General features: G+C 40.2%; 1 protein-coding gene across 1 annotated transcript; it reads left to right on the forward strand.

The window, feature by feature from the left end:
• The first annotated feature begins 3221 nt into the window (after positions 1-3221).
• Positions 3222-20686, forward strand: LOC141102525 (pancreatic alpha-amylase-like). The gene is made up of 9 exons (XM_073591455.1): positions 3222-3455; positions 7274-7471; positions 8370-8600; positions 17319-17452; positions 17744-17866; positions 17958-18057; positions 18200-18321; positions 19338-19463; positions 20452-20686. The coding sequence occupies exons 1-9, from the start codon at positions 3237-3239 to the stop codon at positions 20639-20641; spliced, it is 1443 nt and encodes a 480-aa protein (XP_073447556.1). The 5' UTR covers positions 3222-3236; the 3' UTR covers positions 20642-20686.
• Positions 20687-20908: the final 222 nt, after the last annotated feature.

Consider the following 20908-nt stretch of genomic DNA (forward strand, 5'->3'; position numbering starts at 1 on the left):
GCCAAGAAGGAGCTTAGGGGGAAGCCTTCCTTGGCTATGTACTGCCAAGGTATCTGATGTTTTGAGAGGTAGAGCAAGCTAGCAGCAGCAGTACAAGTGGCACTGCAGTGTGAAAACCTGTGAAAAATTTGGGCACTTACAACATCAGAATTCGGGGCACCAAGCAAGAGATGCGAGGCTAGCAATGCCCATGGTGTCCACCTAACACACTGCAAATGCTTAGCATAGACATATGGGTTTAAAAGGATTTTAAAAAGAATTCTAATAGAGTTTGGAAAACATTTGTATATAAAACATCATCTGAACCCTGCTGGCAATATCTTTAAGGTAAATGCCTCATATTTTTGCCGCCATGTACAACTGCTACATTCCCCACAGTGAGAAAAACAGGAGAATGTTTTTGTGAAGCGTTTTTACAGCTTAACCAATGCTCACCAAACGCCTCTGCCTGACAATAATTTAAATTAGCCAATAATATAAAAATATAATACTTAATAGAAGTACCAGGGGGAGGGAATGGCAGCAACACATCTAATGCATGAACTCCCAGACACTCCATTATATAAGTGCATCCTTGTACCTAAAATGTAGAGTGTATGATTTATTGGTGCACAAAACATCTATAATAAGTAAGCATGTTTAAGATAACAGCACTTTCAAACGTTAGATAATTTTATGTAACAGTGTGAAATTTTTGTATGCACTCACCTGCCACATCAGGGAATGTATTGACGTGTTCATTCTACGTCAGGCTTTGAAGATAATACCAGTATTTAAAGTGGAAAAAAAGAAGCCTAGCTACTGTAGAGTCCAAGATGAAGCTTCTACTACTTTTTGTATTTGTGGGGCTTAGCTGCGCCCAATACAATACAAATTTTAGGGCTGGCAGGACTTCTATGGTCCACTTGTTTGAATGGCGCTGGGTAGATATTGCTGCAGAATGTGAGAGATACTTGGGACCCAATGGATTTGGTGGTATACAGGTAAGTGCATTCTGATTGGCTTCTATGGCTAAGTCCTTGTTTGAATGAGCATATGCTTGTGCAGGAGTAGTTTGTATAGCAAGCTTTTCAAAGCTCATGTAGAGCTTTTAGAAATCTTCAAGCAGCTTTGTTCAAGCCTATAAAGCAGAGGTGGACAGTTAGTGACAGAAAGTGGACTTTAGTAATTCTAGCATAGTTACTACTTTGTTTAGCAGGTTACATTTACCTTTATCTTCTGTGTTTGCTTTTATGTTCTGCTGTTTATACTAAGCTTTTACCAGTAAAATAAGTATGTTTATTTTCAACCTAATATGTGTCTATTTACTGGTAATAACTCACAGTCAGGATGAAGGTATTTTCCAATTGTGGCCTTTTACGTGTTTGCAGTGATTTGCATTCAGCCAGGTGTGTCAGAGGGGCTAAGGTTGTTTTTGGAGTCGAAATGCAACTGAGACCCAAATTTACCAATTGGATCCTTTGGGAGTGGCACTACATATACATATGTGATGTCATAAATTATACCTTTCCAATCAAGATTTTAATGGATTTTATAAAAATTATTAAACCAAAATGATAAAACATAGGTCTATGTTCTTTTGCCTTTTTTGACAGAGACTCCCAATTATGCACTACCTACTTGCAAACATCCTACCATGCCTCCTTCTTTTTGTAAGAGTTATTATAGCTAGGCAATGTACAATCATAGAGCTCTGGGTGCGACTCAGCTGCATGTATGATCTTACCCACAGTGAGTATATAACTTGTAATGCTGGAAAATTTCCACCACTTCATAGAAAGCACTGTCCTGGGGTATAGAAAGTCTAATCAGCACCTCTAAGGGGCATTTCTAGGATTGTAAAAGACCTGGGGCATTCTTGGACAGCAAGAGGAGATGAATATGGCCACACATAAGACCGTGCTGAATAGTGGGTTTAGCCAAATTGCATTAACAGTGGGAGGGGTCTTAATGGGGCATGGGTAAATAAAATCTGTAATCCTGGCACACATATGCTTTATTCACTGTTCCAATAGCGAGAGTCTAAAAGGGATGTACAAACCTCAACTCAATCATTAAAGCGGTAGTAAAGTCCGCTTTGTGATTTTTACCTACAGGTAGGCTTATAATAAAACTGACCTCTAGGTAAAATAAACATATCTCCTAAACGTGCACCGTTTAGAAGATATTGGCTCTTTTGGAAGCCGGTGACTTCACAGGCGCGTGCGCTCTGAAGGAACGGCATACCCATGCCATACCTTCAGAGCACTGTGCCGTGGACAGCATGCGAATGGGAGTGATGTCGTCATGGCTAAGATATTGCTGCAGAATGTGAGAGATACTTGGCTCCCAATGGATTTGGTGGTGTACAGGTAAGTGCATCCTAATCTCGGGTTTTATGGCTAAGTCCTTGTTTAAATGAGCATACACTTGTGCATGAGTAGTGTGTACAGCAAGTTTTTTTTTAAAAATTATGCCGAGCTTTCAGAAGTCTTTAAGTCTATAAAGTTGGGGTGGACAATTAATTTTTCCAGGGGGCTGAATGAGAAACTGGGACTGTTGCAGAGGGCCAAACCAAAGTTTAGTGTATAGTAAAAAAAATCTTTTGATTGAACCAGCAGCCTTAGGTGAACAACACTGGACAAGGACGGCCCTTAAGTATGTAAACATATAGAAAACAAACACCTGTCCCTAGGTATAATAGGAACAACTGAAATATGAAATAGTGTGCACACTCTCGATTATTAGAAGCAGTAGTGAAGAAATGTCCTCTGCTGGTCACAATGTAGGTGTAGGGCAGGCTGGTAAAAGCAGTGAGGGAGCTGTCAGGCACAGGAGTTAATTAGCTGATATGCCATTCTGAGTGCCAAAGTGTGACTGGCAGGCTTAAGGAGATAACTGACAGAGTTGCAAGCACTGTGACTGGAAGTAGAGAGACGGAGATGGGTACCGCTGGGGTCTCTACAGATACTGGAGTGAAGGACAGGTGCTTGGCTCCTGTGGTTTGCAGCATGCAGGCACTAACACAGGAAGGACTTGGCTGGGTAGCAGAGTGGCAGAAGAGCCTTAATATGTCTCCTAGGCACCATTCTCCCTCCAGAATAGAGTTATACCAGTCAGCTCCTCAGGCTCTCTCCTTCCAGTTCTTACAGCTCTACACATGGATATCTGTCAGCATGCCTCTCTGAGTCAGCTTCATCACTGAGGCTCAGGAAGGCTCGTCTAAATGGAATTTAGAAATAAATGCACACACGCACATGTATTGTCTGTTTATTAGTAAAACTCTAAATCCATCACATTTACTGACTGTAATTACTTTTTTACTGCAGGTCTCCCCGCCAAATGAGAATATCATTGTTAGCAATCCCTGGAGACCCTGGTATGAGAGATACCAGCCAGTCAGCTACAAACTCTGCTCCAGATCCGGTAATGAGGCCCAGTTCAGAGACATGGTGACCAGATGTAACAATGTTGGGGTATGACTCTTATCATTTCCTTCTATTTATTATACACACATTTTATACTGTGTGCCATGTTTTTAATGTATGAATGCCAGTATAGTAATAGACATTTACATACATGCATAGCTTTCCATGACTTGCCTACCAAGTGTATTCCTTTTCTTAAGAACTCTTTTTGATCCCTCCGTCTTCAAAGTTTGTTTTAGTGGACAGCAAAATATTCATTGGACCACAGCCCATGTCCCTGTTTGAAGGAAAAACATCCTTCCTAACCCTGTGCTGGTACACAGCACTCTAATGCCACGTACACACGATCGGAATTTCCTACAACAAATGTTTGATGGGAGCTTGTTGTCGGAAATTCCGACCGTGTGTAGGCTCTATCGGACATTTTTTGTCGGAATTTCCGACAACAAAAATTTGAGATCTGGTTCTCAAATTTTCCAACAACAAAATCCGTTGTCGGAAATTCTAATCGTGTGTACACAATTCCGATGCACGAAATTCCATGCATGCTCGGAATCAAGCAGAAGAGCCACACTGGCTATTGAACTTAATTTTTCTCGGCTTGTCATACGTGTTGTATGTCACTGCGTTCTTGATGTTCGGAATTTCCGACAACATTTGTGTGACCGTGTGTATGCAAGACAAGTTTGAGCCAACATCCGTCGGAAATAAATCCAGGATTTTGCTGTCTGAATGTCCGATCGTGTGTACGCAGCATTTGGCTCCATTCACACTTGCCCGACTTCAAAGTTGGACAATTTCTAGTGTGAAAAAAATCTCAAATAGGTTAACCGTTTGCCGACCAGCCGCCATCATTATACTGCGGCAGGTTGGCTTTTTCCCGCAAATCGCCGAAGGTGTACGTCAGCTTGTGAACTCAATTTTGAGGGCACGCGCACGCTCCCATTGGCCAGCGGGGGAGCCAATCAGTGGGTCTAGTGGACTTGATGTCTGCCGACCACCCACAAACATTCCTCACAGTGACAGAACAGGGATCTGCCTGTGTAAACAAGGCAGATTTTTTACACAGATCCTGTCTTTCACAAAAAGGGAACACATTTAACCTCTTGATCGCCCCTGATGTTAACCCCTTCCCTGCCAGTGTCATTAGTACATTAACAGTGTATATTTTTAGCACTGATTACTGTAATAAAGTCACTGGTTCCCAAAAAAATTTCAGTTAGGTGTCCGATTTGTCCGCCGCAATGTCGCAGTCCCGCTAAAAATCACTGATCGCTGCCATTACTAGTAAAAAAAAAAAAAAAAGTGCCATAAATCTATCCGCTATTTTGCAGACGCGATGACTTTGCACAAACCAATCAATATATGCTTATTGTGATTTTTTTTTTTTTTACCAAAAATATGTAGCAGAATATATATGGGTCTAAACTGATGAATAAATTCGTTTTTTTACATTTTTGTTTTTGGAAATGTCGCAAAATTTTTGTTTAAAGAGCAAAAAATAAAAACCGCAGAGGTGATCAAATATCACCAAAAGAAAGCTCTATTTGTGGGAAAAAAAGGACATCAATTTTGTTTGTTTACAGCGTCGCACAACCGCGCAATTGTCAGTTAAAGCGGCGCAGTGCCGTATTGCAAAAAATGGCCTGGTCAGGAAGTGGGCAAATTCTTCCGGGGCTGAGGTGGTTAAACTATGTGGCTGCTTCTGTGGTACAGCATTGGGTTGACTATTATCTTTTTTCCTACAAATGCAAAGGTTGACCTTGTTTGTTCCATTGAGAACAAATAGTATAGTAGATACTTACATAGCTCCTAAAAGTCCCTAATTTGGAGGAACTGTCCCACTTTCCCTCTTTTTGGTCTCATGTATACACCTCTATACAAATTTACTATTTAATAATCAAAAGTGTTTTACTGTACTAATCCTTTCACCCAACTTTTAAATTATTACATTTGTTAAAGTGATTGTTAGGAAAAAATGTTATTAAAAAAATAAACAACAAACATGTTATACTTACCTGCTCTGTGTAGTGGTTTTGCACAGAGCAGCCCTGATCCTCCTCTTTTTGGGTTCCCCACTGGTGCTCTGGGCCCCTCCCCCTTGCCGGGTGCCCCCATAGCAAGCTGCTTGCTTTGGGGGCACACGTGCGCGCTCGCTCCCAGCTCTCACTGCTGCCAACTCCCTGGATTGAGATCAGGCTCAGGTAAGAGTTTAAGGGGGCGCAAATTTCGAAAGTTCTTTTTACCTTAATGCAGAGAATGCCTTACAACCACTTTAATTCTCCATATAATGGGAGAGTGGCAGGGGTGTGTCCCTCTTTCGCATCTCAGAAGGTTGGGAGTTATGCAGTTTAATACAGTGCCTTGAAATTTTCCAAATTTTTTTCATGTTACAACTAAAAACGTAAATGTATTTTATTTGGATTTTATGTGATAGACCAACACAAAGTGGCACATAATTGTAAAGGCGAAGGAAAATTATAAATAGTTTTCAATTTTTTTTACAAATAAATATGTGAAAAGTTTGGCTTGCATTTGTATTCAGCCCCCGAGTCAATGCTTTGTAGAACCACCTTTCGCTGCAATTACAGCTGCAATTCATCTTTTTGGGTATGTCTGCCAGCTTTGCAGATGTTTTTGGTTGTAACATGACAAAATATGGAAAATTTCAAGGGGTATGAATACTTTTTCATTGCACCGTAAGTGCCTTACTTTATTTACCCTATCTATTTTCCAGCTTTAGGGTCCTGTGTTTGACTTTCATTGATGCTCTATATCGTATTTTGTATGGTTTCCCAATTTAGGTTTCCCTAAATTCCCTAAGGTTTTTTTTCCCCACAGACCCAAATCACACTGTTCTGGTAAAACTGACCCTAGAGTGACTTTGGTAGGAATGTTGTAAATTCCACTTGGCCAGGTAATCATTTGAATGGCTTAGTATATTTTAACCAGCCCCATACAGTACTGCATATACTGACCGTACTGCTCTTAGCACATGTTCATAATGATGCCAAGCTTTAATGCTTTTGTGATATGTTATGTGATTACGTAAAATTCAAACTCAAAATGCATTATAAGTGGCAGCAGGCTTAATAAAGAGCTACCATAGAAATGTTGAGACCTCTAACAGAACTGCAGGAAAACAAGAGATGGTCAAATGGTAGAGCACCAGAGTCTTCTAACTCCCTTTTAAGATCTGATGTTAACTTTAAATTAACCCACAAGTGCCTTAAGATGGCCAAACTTAGCTAAAATACAATAGCATTTGTACTTAAAATAAGTAAAGATAATTTTGTATATATAAATAAAGATAATCATATTTAATGTGATGTTTAACTTAAAGTATAACTAAAGGCAAAACTTTTTTTTTTTTTAGTTTTGGATAGGTTCGAGAGGGATTAGAACACAACAATCTTTATTGCTGTTTGTGCCCCCATTAGGGAGATTCATCCTCTCTATTTTTTATGTTTTTAAACTGTCCCTAGAAAAGTAATAGAGGGAAAATCTACCAATGGGGACACTAGTTCTGATGACCTGGGAGTCTCCAAGGAGTTTTCTTAATTTGCAAGGACTTTCTCTCACTTCCTGTTTAGCTATGGGACAGAATGTGAAGAGAAATCTCTGCAAAAGGACACAGTTGGCGAAAAATACTCTGACAGGAGTTTTTATCCAAAATAAAAAAAAAATTGCCTATAGTTCTGCTTCAATTAATAAGAAATAATCTTTAATAAGACAGAATATTACAAGTGTGGCATATTCCTCTTTATTCAAATAAAGCGTTCATATTTAATATTGAAAAATACAGATTGATAAAAAAAACCAACAAGATATATCAGGATAATAACTGGACATGTAATACATTTTAGGTTTATATCTATGTTGATGCCATCATTAACCACATGTGTGGATCAGGTGGTGGTGCGGGAACACATTCAACTTGTGGAAGCTATTTCAATGCTGGAACCAAAGAATTCTCTGGAGTACCTTATTCTTCTTTGGATTTCAATGACAACAAGTGTTATACAAGTAATGGAGAAATCCAGAACTACGGAGATGTTAATCAGGTACAATATTGTGCTTTCCCTGATATTGTAAAGGGTATAGGCTGGATTATTTTGTTATTTAAACACATTTCCACACCTTGAAATATTTTCAATTAGCGTTTTTTTGCATTAGAAAAAAGTGAATGGTATTCTGTAGGAGGATGGCTTAGCAGTTGTCGCAGATTCCAACAATTTGTTGCTTGGTAAGAAAGCAATTCACTCTTAGCAGCATTTTGAACTGACTACAATTTTTTTTTTTTTCAGCTGCTTGCTTATCTTTCCAAAAGCTAACCAAAACCAACTTTCGTAAACGAAACAAAACTTCGGCTCACCCCCCAGCATAAAATTGTCCCCCAGTAGGACGCAGAGTCCCTGGCTACTCCAGGGTTTCAGAAAGGTCACAAGGCTCAGAAAGCATATTAGCCAATTAGCCGCCCTCTCACAACTTTGTCCTGTTCCACACCGTACCTCATGGACACCTGCTGACAGCTTCCTGCCCTTTTCAGCTCTCTCACACAGGCTGGTTAACTCTTTAAGGGCTCTTTAAGGGCTACAGTACCTGTAGTCTGGGTTGGGGGCTCTTTTCAATCCAAAATTTCTCCAAGCCTCCAAATAAGAACTTAACAATCCTGGGGAAACTGCAAGGCAGTTTTCCCCTTATGCCAGATTACCCTGGAACTCCCCACCCTGAATAGGTGAGAATCCCTGAGTACTTCATCCTGTAATATGTCATCCCTTTAAAGGACCGCAACCCGAACAAATTAGACACATACATCTTAGCCTAGACCCATCCCTGGCATTCACTACTATATAATATATATATATATATATATATATATACATACACACATATATATTTATTATTTTTGTTACAGATTTGAAGACTTTTTTTAACTTCACATGTAAACCACTTCAACAGGTGAGAAACTGCAGACTTGTGGGCCTCTTGGACTTGGCACTGGAGAAGGATTATGTCCGTGGAAAAATTGCTGCCTTCCTAAATAACCTTATCAGCATTGGTGTAGCTGGCTTCAGACTTGACGCTGCCAAACACATGTGGCCTGGAGACATTTCTAACATTATAAGCAGATTGAGCAATCTGAACACTCAGTGGTTCCCAAGTGGCACCCGTCCTTTAATCTTCCAGGAGGTATGAATTTGTCTGTTATTTAACAATCTAATGATATTTGTCTATTTGGGTAATGGTTTAGGTGTTTAATACATTGTGAATAGTTTGCACAGGTAGATATATGAGAGAGCTGATGTTTGTGTATAAATTATGATTTTTATCAGGATTCAAAGAGAACAAAGTGCTAAAATTGTTTAAGAGACCATTAACACATGTAATTGTTAATTACTCAGAGCAAGCAATCTATAGCAACTGAATTCAGCAAACTGTTAAGTAAACATGGCAACTGAGAAGGGTGTTATTTATTATTATCATTTAACAAATATATCTGCCCAAATTTGCAAATAACACATAAAAAAAGAGCTTATACTAGGGGGTCTTTTTTTAATAAAACATTTGTTGGCCATATGACAGATGCATTTGTGCAAGCTGAACAAAATTTTCCCTTTTTTTTTTCTAATAGATCAATTCCTGTACCATCAACTCTATCTAGTGGCCATATTTTCTCATTGAGGGATTTCAGAAAACTATATTGCATTTTGGTTATTAGTTGAAGCTGATGACACAGGAATGAATTGATTAGAAAACATAAAGTGAAGTTTCGTTCAGATTGCCAAATGTTTTTGACATTCATGCAGCGAATGTTCTATAAATAAATGTTCTATAAATAGACCCCTTGGTGTGTTCACTTGTTAATGTTTGTCAGACACATATCGTCAAATTTTAAATATTTTAATTCTTCTTCATTTAAATAGAGCAGGAAATAAATTCTAGCAGAGTTTAAACGTTTCTTTGCATCTACAAGTGCTTGTCTATACAGTATATGTCTTTTTCATAGTAGTCTATTACTGTTTTATTTATACTATTCCAAAGAAATATCTGGTTGATTTCAATAGTCCCCTTTCTTCCCTTTTGCAAACTGACCATGAAAAGCACAGAAGCAGATCCATGCTTGCATGAATAGTTTGCATCCCAGGGCTTGCTTTTGGGAAGTACAGGATGCCAAACCAACAAACAACATGCCTGTATCTTCCATGGTCTGATTAGCTTGCCACGCCCCTGCCAATCACAGCCTGTTTTCTGTAACACAACTCTTATGTAGCGCAGTGAACTTTAGGTGACATAGCGAACTGCCCACAAGCTTTCAAAACGAACCTGCCCCCGGATAGCTGGAAGAGGACAAGAAGAAATGCTGTGTAGTCACATAACCACACATTAAAAGCTGAAAAACATAAAGAATAATATTTTTAAACAAAAGTAGTTGCTAGTCGGTAAAATGAACTTTATTATCATGTGTCTATGCATCAATTATATAAAGTCAGGTCCATAAATATTGGAACATCAACACAATTGTAATCCTTTCGGCTCTATACACCACCACAATGGATTTGAAATGAAATGAACAAGATGTGCTTTAACTGCAGACTTTCAGCTTTAATTTGAGGGTATTTACATCCAAACCAGGTGAACGGTGTAGGAATTACAACTGTTTGTATATGTGCCTCCCACTTTTTAAGGGACTAAAAGTAATGGAACAATTGGCTGCTCAGCTGTTCCATGGCCAAGTGTGTGTTATTCCCTCATTATCCCATTTACAAGGAGCAGATAAAAGGTCCACAGTTAATTTCAAGTGTGCTATTTGCATTTGGAATCTGTTGCTGTCAACTCTCAATATGAGATCCAAAGAGCTGTCACTATCAGTGAAGCAAGCCATCATTAGGCTGAAAAAACAAAACAAACCCATCAGAGAGATAGCAAAAACATTAGGTGTGGCCAAATCAACTGTTTGGAACATCCTTAAAAAGAAAGAACGCTCTGGTGAGCTCAGCAACACCAAAAGACCCGGAAGACCACGGAAAACAACTGTGGTGGATGACCGAAGAATTCTTTCTCTAGTGAAGAAAACGCCCATCACAACAGTTGGCCAGATCAAGAACGCTCCCCAGGAGGTAGGTGTATATGTGTCAAAGTCAACAATCAAGAGACGACTTCATCAGAGTGAATACAGAGGGTTAACCACACGATGTAAGCCATTGGTGAGCCTCAAAAACAGGAAGGCCAGATTAGAAATTGCCAAACAACATTTAAAAAAGCCTTCACAGTTCTGGAACAACATCCTATGGACATATGAGACCAAGATCAAGTTGTACCAGAGTGATGGGAAGAAAAGAGTATGGAGAAGGAAAGGAACTGCTCATGATCCAAAGCATACCACCTCATCAGTGAAGCATGGTGGTGATAGTGTCATGGCGTGGACATGTACGGCTGCCAATGGAACTGGTTCTCTTGTATTTATTGATGTGACTGATGACAAAAGCAGCAGGATGAATTCTGAAGTGTTTCAGGCAATATTATCTGCTCATATTCAGCAAAATGCTTCAGAACTCATTGGACGGCGCTTAGCAGTGCAGATGAACAATGACCCGAAGCATACTGTGAAAGCAACCAAAGAGTTTTTTAAGGGAAAGAAGTGGAATGTTATGCAATGGCCAATCACCTGACCTGAATCCGACTGAGCATGCATTTCACTTGCTGATGACAAAACTGAAGGGAAAATGCCCCAAGAACAAGCAGGAACTGAAGACAGTTACAGCAGAGGCCTGGCAGAGCATCACCAGGGATGAAACCCAGCGTCTGGTGATGTCTATGCGTTCCAGACTTCAGGCTGTAATTGACTGCAAAGGATTTGCAACCAAGTATTAAAAAGTGAAAGTTTGGATGAGATCTGTCCCATTACTTTTGGTCCCTTAAAAAGTGGGAGGCACATATATAAACTGTTGTAACTCCTACACCGTTCACCTGATTTGGATGTAATTACCCTCAAATTAAAGCTGAAAGTCTGCAGTTAAAGCACATCTTGTTCGTTTCATTTCAAATTCATTGTGGTGGAGTATAGAGCCAAAAAGATTAGAATTGTGTCGATGTCCCAATATTTATGGACCTGACTGTAAATAAGTACAGTGCTAACAAAGCATATAAAACATCAAAGTAATGCACCTATAAATAGTGACCACTATAGATAATTATTGTTCAACTCAGTACAATATTCCAAATATCGGTGTTATAAAGTGCCAGTGCTCTATCATAATCAAAAAAGAATCCAGCAAAGAAGACACTCCACCACTGATCACAATACTATTAACAATGCTATAAAAAAACTTAAAAAAAGTAATATTCAAACCTTTACAGTGCTCCTAATCAGCAAGCTATAGGAAACAATTATCAAGTCCGCCACTGATAACAATATTGTACAAAGTGCTCCTCAATAATTCCACTCTGTGCTTTTCCAGTGCTTCTGTCTTCCCAATGTGCTGCACACAGCCCACGTCTGTGAGCACCTCCTAATTAGCAAGAACTCACCAGATGTTGGGAAGCCTTATTTTAAAAGTGGATCAGAATGTGATTTATGATTTGATTAAGGCAATTTCTTTCACACACTGGTTTTTCAGCTGGATCCCATCTGTATTACCTCCCATCATATAGACCAAAGGGAGAACAATAGGGGCATCATAGTATAAACCCTTTTATTTATTTTTTTACAATGTAAAAGTAATTCACTCACATGTCAAGGTGCCTGTCCCAGCAATGGTAAACAAAGCTAGATCGTGTGTGACCGACGCAGTGTCAGACCCCGGCCACCTTCACCTACTTGTGACAAATGGCTGGTCAAACTCATACCGTGTTGTCACTGATACGCCACAATGAAACTCTCAGCCTCACCCTTCACAAAGAAGTTCCAGCTCACGGGACCACTATCTAAGTGCCAGTAAACTGAGAACATTCAACGCTCGGTTTCCTTAACTACACAGTTAACCCTTTATAACCCAAATAAATTGTTGCCACCAGAAATTTTTATCTTAAAATATCAAATGTTCAGGCTAACAATTATTACTTATAATAAATGCATGTAATACCCAAAGCAAATGCAAAGTCCAGTCAATGAAAATAAGAGGATCAGTGGATCTCATGGATCTTGGCTGATGTTTCTTCTTTGATGGTAGAAAGAGGGCTCCAGACTACTGATGCAGCCCCTCTTTTCTGGTCCCTGAGGAAGGTGTTGACAGAAACGATCTGACCAATGAGAAGGTCTGAGGAGTGACTGATGAGATGTGACAGTCTTTACGATCATTCAGCTATCCCACCCTCCAATACAGTTTCCTACATATATTAATATCTTGGAATACCCACATTTTGCATTCTGGTAACTTGTATAATATTGTTCAGTTTGAGTACAAATATGATGGGTATCGAATGGCTGTTGGTACCTCCTAGAATAGTGGTGCTTGGGCTTAAAATGCTGCTAATTAATTGATATAGGTAACTATGTCCTTATTTTGGCAGTAATTTTCTTAACCCAGGAGTTATGAAATATACTGAAGTTTTGATTCTGCAGGAAGAGATAAACAGAAATGTGTTCACTACTCCAGCTATACTATTTATGACAGGTGTTTTAATCAGCTAAAAGGATGTCTGCTTGCCTTCCTAATTACCTAAACTAAAGCCTGGTACACACTATTACGTTTTTTTTCCATTCAAGCCGGTGGGTTGAATTACAAATAAACTGTCAGATCTGGTTGAGACTGCTATACTAACTATGCAAAGTTAGTATGGCGATAACCCCCTCATAGCTATTGTGTTCTGACAGGGGGATAGCCCCCCACCAGAACACTCCGATCAGCGCTCTCCACCATTGGCAGAGAATGCTTATTGAGAGTTGGTCGGTTGCTGGTTTTCCAGCATGCACATCCAACAGAAGCTGGCATATGTCAGACAGACCGACATACACACGGGTCAAATGCGAGCCCGTGTGTACCTGGCTTTAGACTGAAGGTTTATGATGGCTATTAGAGTAAGACTGAGATGTGTATTGTGTTAATTTCTGTCAAGGGGGTTTATAAGAGTTAACGCAAAGGATCTGTTTGCCATGCTTTATTTTGATGTTGGTTAATTTGCTTAAGAGGTTCTGCTGTGTCTATCAACATGCTGGAGAGGTTGTGATTATAGGAGATGCGCGCCCTGGGATTATGGAAAGGGAATTACTGGTGTTATGTGTCCCTATTATACAACATGTCATGGCTGACTTAGGCATTCTGAATAACATGGCTGCCCTGGGCCATCTCACACAGCTTTTTGGGGTACACAATATCATCACAGTGCGTACTAGACGGCTCCACCGCTCTGATGCAAACTCGGCTCTTGTGCGGGATAGTCTTGCCCTAATGTGTTTTGTCAAAAGACATCTTCAAGGGACAGATAATCTCTTACAGAATTTACAGTGTAATTTAGTTCAGCTTGCATGAATATTTCTGACATTCATGCAACAAATGTTGTATAAATAAATCCTTAAGCATAGATTTTCTTACACACATGCCCGAACAATGAAAACACATGTAAAGGGGAAGCAAAAAAAACATATGCAGTACATCAATGCAAAACTTGGACAATTCATCATAATTTAGAAGCATAGTGGTAGTTCAGTGGTTAGCACTTCTGCCTAGCTGCACTACTCTGGTTTCCTTTTACTCTCCAAGGATATGCTGGCAGGTTAATTGGGTCCTCTAAATTGTCCCTAGTGTGTGTATATGTATGAATGTGAGCTATAGACCTTCGATTGTAAGATCCTTGAGTACAGGGACCGATGTGAATGTACAATATGTGTGTAAAATGCTTCATACCGTATATACTCGAGTATAAGCCGAGTTTTTACGCACATTTTTTTGTGCTGAAAGTGCCCCCCTCGGCTTATACTCGAGTCAAGCACTTTTCTGCAGCAAAAAATGTCATTTTCCGAACTGACTTCGGGGCCCCGTATCTCGGTGACACTTGGTGCTAGGAACCCCAAATTTGGTGTGCAAACCCAGTGGAACTAGTATCACAACATATCCAAGCTGGGATTCCTAGCACCAAGTGGCCCCGAGATACGGGGCCCCAAAGTTGATTCGGAAAATGTCATTCTCTGCTGCAGAAAAGTGCTTGACATTTTCTGAACCGATTTTTTTGGGCCCTGTATCTTGCTGCTAGGAACCCCAGCTTTGGACATGTTATAGTGCTAGTTCCACTGGATTTGCACACCAAAGCTGGGGTTCCCTAGCACCAAATGGCCCTGAGATACGGGGCCCCAAATTTGGTTCGGAAAATGTCATTCTCTGCTGCAGAAAAGTGCTTGACATTTTCTGAACCGATTTTTTGGGCCCTGTATCTCGCTGGGCCACTTGGTGCTAGGAACCCCAGCTTTGGATATATTGTGGTGCTAGTTCCACTGGGTTTGCACACCACATTTGGGGTGCCTAGCACTAAGTGGCCCCGAGATATGGGGCCCCAAAGTCGGTCAACTGTGTCCATCTGCAGCAACATCATTTCAGGACCCTTTGGGTCCAGAGACCCCAAATTTTGGCTGCAGCTAGGGGGCATCTAGGAACCCTTAACTACCGATTTTGAAGTTCAGGGACCAATGGCTGCAAATGGGCACAGTGAGGCTGCAAATGGGCATTGTTGACCCTCTTTTCCACTTACAGTAGCTGCACATTTCTCACCCTAGGCTTATACTCGAGTCAATAAGTTTTCCCAGTTTTTTTGTGGTAAAATTAGGTGCCTCGGCTTATATTCGGGTCGACTTATACTCGAGTATATACGGTAATTGTCTGGTGCTATGTAAATAAATAAATCTTTATCCCGTTAAAGACCCAGCAAGCACAGAAAGAAAAAAAAAGAAAAAAACACAATGATCTGGCAGAAATGCAGGTGGCTCCTGTTCTGCTTCAGCAATCTAAGCACTGACAGTTTGACCTACCGTAGTTTTTGCTCCATAAGACGCACCTGACCTTAAGACGCACCTGGGTTTTAGAGGAGGAAAATATGAAAAAAAAAATTCTGAACCAAATAGTGCACTAAAATATTTAATAAAATATAACAGAATAATATTTCTACATTGCCAACCAATGTAAGGGGGCACCCTACACTGATCCCCAATGTAACTGGAACATTTACACTGACCTCAACACAACAGGAGTATTGACATCAACCACCAATGTATTGAGATTTTTACACTGACCAGTGATGTAACAGGTGTACTTACAGTAACCCCCATCTCTCTACTAATCTCTACATTCATATCTCCCTCTCAGTACAATTCTGCCCCTGTAAATCATCATCTGCTAACCTCTGTCCCCCAAACCCCTCATCTACTAACCTCTGCACTCCAACACCTCCTTCCCATTCACCTCTGCACTTCAAACCCCCCTCTTTGATTACCTCTACATGCCCCCACGCTCACCTGTACTGTATGCTGTTTACATCTTCTATTTGGCGGCATGCAGAGGAGGGGATGTAATTTGCATATGAACAGCGATGGACAGACTCATTTATATAACAATGCACGTGCAATTTACATGTGAATGCCGATCCTGTGGGGGTTAATTAAATAACAATACCTTTTGTTTCTCTCCCTCTAGCACCTGAAGGCAGGGGAGAAACAGGATTTAGCTGGGGCAGAGAGATGCACAGGGCATCGTTCTGCCACCAAAACTATCCCCCTATCAGCAGCTCTGCCACCAAAACGATCCCCCTATCTCAGCTCTATAAGACGCACAGACATTTCCCCCTGTTTTTTTGGGGGAAAAAAGTGCGTCTTATGGAGTGAAAAATACGGTATATAACTGATCCAGTTGCGGTGAAATAGCTTAACTTACAGTCTAGTAGCTTGGCAGACAGTGACTCGATCCAAATGACATCCTGCAGATTGGAGAAAGGTTTAATCGAAAACTGTGCGGATCTTCACAGGCAAACATTGGATAGGTCACAAAAATCATAGTGTGTCTAGCTCCAGCAGAATACAGCATGTGTGATGAATGGATACTAAAGCATGAAGAAAAAGAGTGGAATTAACTAAATAGAGAATCCCCTTGCTACAGAGTGAGAAAAGGACAAAATTATTTAAAGTCAAGCAAAAATCAATGCATGTGTAACATGATAGCTCCTAATTCCTGTTGTGAGCTGACAACACACAGCATTTTTGAGGACTGAGCGGTGTCAGCTGTGCTCAGTTTTCTTTTTCTAAGCTACACAGACCCAACTACTCCCTGATCTCCACAACATAAAGACTAATCATTCTGTAGCCCAACATAACAACTAGGAGGGCTCAATGGTCTCTTTAACCGCTTGCCATCTAGCACATGAAGATATACGTCGGCACAATGGACCAGCTGCGCACATCTGCGTACCTGTACGTCCCCTTTAAATCATGGGCTATTGCTTTTTTTTCAAAATTGTCGCTCTTTTTTTTTTTGCTTATTGCGCAAAAAATAAAAACCGCAGATGTGACTAAATACCACCAAAAGAAAGCTCTATTTGTGGGACAAAAAGGACATCAATTTTGTTTGGGTGCAACATCGCACGACCGTGCAATTGTCAGTTAAAGTGACGCAGTGCTGTATCGCAAAAAATGCTCTGGTCAGGAAGGGGGTAAATCCTTCCGGGGCTGAAGTGGTTAAGATAACACAGGCACAAGTCACAGGACAACTGAACAGATATAACTACATGATTTGAGTGGTATAATTAACAGACTGAAATGTAGCAAGTAAGAGAATTTCATTGTTATGGTTCATATACACTCTAATGCTATCACCTATAAATAGTGTGACACTTCATTTAATATCTTTCATTTTCATTTTGACCTGACATGGCATGAATAATGGAACAACGTGATCATTGACATGAATTATGTTTTTGTGTTTCTGATAGGTTATTGATCTGGGTGGGGAAGCTATTTCAGCTAGTGAATACTATGGAAATGGCCGTGTGACTGAGTTCAAATATGGAGCCAAGCTTGGCAATGTGGTTCGCAAGTGGAACGGAGAAAAGATGGCATACCTGAAGTGAGTACAGATGCATCTACTTGGGCTGCACAGCGGCCTAATGGTTAGCATTCCTGCTTTGCAGCACTGAGGTCCCCAGTTTAATTCCCAGCCAGGACATTATCTGCATGGAGTTTACATGTTCTCACTGTGCTTGTGTGGGTTTCCTCTCACACTCCAAAGACATGTAGATAATTGACTCATGTCTAAAATTGTGCCAAGTATGATATTCTACTCATTGCATTAAAAGGATCTTTTGTGGTGAACCTGAACTGTATAAAGGGTATTACCTGTCACTAATTTGCCCTATAGGAACTGGGGTGAAGGATGGGGTTTCATGCCTTCCAACAGAGCCCTGGTGTTTGTTGACAACCATGATAACCAGAGAGGACACGGTGCTGGAGGTGCTTCCATCCTTACCTTCTGGGAATCTCGGTAAGGATTTACTGTAAACACAAATAAAAAAAAAAAATGATTAATACATGGTTTCGTATGCACAAATCTGTTCTATTTCTAATTTTTACAGCCTGTACAAAATTGGAGTTGCCTTTATGTTGGCACACCCCTATGGTGTCACACGTGTCATGTCCAGTTATCGTTGGTCAAGAAACTTTGTCAATGGAAAGGTAAAGAACATTTTCAAGAATTCAAATTCTTGCGATCCTTCTTTCCCTGCTTCAGATCATCCTATCATTTTATGTCCTTAACTAAATGTGAAGCAGAAAATTGACTATAGACTACACCTGACTGGTTCTTTTTACTCTCCAGGATGTCAATGACTGGATTGGACCTCCAAGCAACTCTGATGGATCAACTAAGTCAGTTACTATTAATGCTGACACAACCTGTGGCAATGATTGGGTCTGTGAGCACAGATGGCGCCAGATTAAGTGAGTTAAAAGTGAAGTGTGGGATGTAAAAAAACAAACATACATACTCACCTAGATGGCTGCAGTATCAATTGGTCTGATGTGGCAGCTATCGGCAGCTATGCTGGTTCTATACCTAGAACTGAATGATCAAAGACTGGTAGTCACCAGCTCTGTGCTCTTCTCCTCCAGTGCTCACTGAAGCACCAGGCCGTGGAGGGGTGGGAGCTAGCTGCCGGTCAGGCATCTTGGCTGATCCTGACATTATTGTTGGGATCCCTGCAGAGCCTGGACTGGCTCTGTGACATCAGCCGACAGCAGGCTTCAGCCCACAGGAGTGCAGAACTAAGGGCACTTCTGTGAATGGAAAAATTTGTTTAGTTTCAGATAGATTTGTTATGTTACTAATCTCGTTTAGTTCGTTTCAGAATTTTAATTTTGTTTAATTTTATTTCATTTATTTCATTTTGTTTATTCATTTTCTAATTCCATATTTATGAAATGATTCAAATTCGGATTGGGCAAAAAATTGACTATTTCTAATTCTGTGTAAAGAATAGCTGGTTGCTAAGGAGCGGGCTGGGGAAGCCAGTCGACACGTTCTTAACCAATGACCCATGAGCTGTCAGCAGGCTTTCCCGCTGAGAGCTGAAATGTAAACAAAAGAATGCCAGCAATAGAAAAGTCAGAAAAAGAAGAGCATGGAGTCGTCCACCCCCCCCCCCCCCCCAATCCATATCAGGCCCTTTGGGTCATGTATGGATTTTAAGGGAAGCCATGCCAAAAATGCCACCCCACCCCAAAGCACCTTGTTTAGCTAGATGCAGCCGAGATTCAAATCGTCTATGGCCAGCCTTAGCCCTGTCTATGTCTACCCAGCATTACATTTAATTTACATTCAGAACTTCCAGCTACCAGATTATAGGTGTACATTAACATGCAAGTTGGAAAATAAAGGCAGCATCTGACAGATTAATATGATATGAAGTAAATTTCTATGTATAGTACCTTTTTCAATTTTTTTCTTTTGCTTTTAGGAACATGGTAATCTTCCGTAACACAGTTGATGGCCAAGCATTTACTAACTGGTGGGACAACGGAGGAAATCAAATTGCTTTTGGCCGTGGCAATAGGGGATTCATTGTTTTTAATAATGAGAGCTGGTAAGTAATTCTAATTTTAGTTACAAATGGTAGTTCTCCAATGAGTAGCTTTGAAGACCCAGAAAAACAATTTAAACCCCTTTAGTGCCATCAAATATAGTTTTGAGAGACTGTCACTTTTAGAATACTGAAAGATGCCAATAGGAATGATATGCAGGCACATAGCTGTGTGCCAACAAGTACCCGATGCAGGGTTAGTATTGTTAGCCTGGTTCTAAGCTGGCAATGTTTCAACATTTCTATGTACTGTGGGTGCTTTCCCACTCACACACTTCTATTGGCCCATCACTATTTTAGGCTGACTTACTGCAGGTAGGATTGGATTGAAATTTGGCCGGTTCAACAGGGACCGACTTTGCTTCATCTTCAGAGCTCTGCCGTGCCCCTTACCATACTGTTTCTACTGGGCAAATGCTTTGGCTACAATAGTGTGCCAATGGAAAATACTGGGCTTGTGTGCTGTTTAATTGCTCTTGAATGCCAGCGTTAGGTAAACATAAACTACAGGTTTGCATTGATCTATTGCAAGAAAACAGTCAAATAGCAGATATATTTATGGACACTTGTGATAATGATTCAACTATGTCTGGCTTCAGATGTTATCATTTTTTTCCATAATCTTAAGGTTACATTTTTTGGTGGACACTGGAGAGGTAAACTACCTACATTTTATCTTGTATCTCAACGGAACCAGTTAGAGAAATCTCTACTCTTGAGTTCCTATATATGTATAAATGCCATAGCCAATAGGAGGAAACCCCATTCTACTTCTTGGAGTTTTACTTGAATTTAGATGGAAGTAATAAACTAACCGTTATGGAAATTCACCAAGGTGGGTGGTAGCTTGCAAATTTCCAAAGTGACTGAAAACAGAGCAAGGAACTATGACAATAAGATCTCAACAAGGAGATCAAACTAACCCAGTGGGTGACAATACCTGAGAGTTATCTATATCTTATATTATTTAATCATTGCCTTATTCTTGCAGGAACATGGATGCTACTTTGAACACTGGACTTCCTGCTGGCACATATTGTGATGTAATCTCTGGGCAGAAAGAAGGCACCCGCTGTACTGGTGTACAGGTCACCGTGAGCAGCACTGGCTCTGCCCGCTTCACAATCAGCAGCTCAGCTGAAGATCCATTTATTGCCATTCATGTGAATGCTAAGCTGTAATTGTAACCATTTAACCTAGCACCTATAAAGATATTCAGACAGTGACTGACGTCCTTTGCATTTTTTACTTGTGAAACCTGATTTTCTGGTAAGACAACAGCAAAAAACCAAAAAAATATACATTTATTCTGTTTTCAAAACCAAAATAAGTTTGGCTATAAATACATTTTAATTTCAAATACACAGTGAGAATACATGTTAAAATGTGTGTTGAAGCCCAACTTCTGGCGTGCTAACCAGATTATTTACATCAACATCATTTTTTTG

The sequence above is a fragment of the Aquarana catesbeiana genome, linkage group LG07 (assembly GCF_042186555.1).
Source record: "Aquarana catesbeiana isolate 2022-GZ linkage group LG07, ASM4218655v1, whole genome shotgun sequence".
Taxonomy (NCBI): Eukaryota; Metazoa; Chordata; class Amphibia; order Anura; family Ranidae; genus Aquarana; species Aquarana catesbeiana.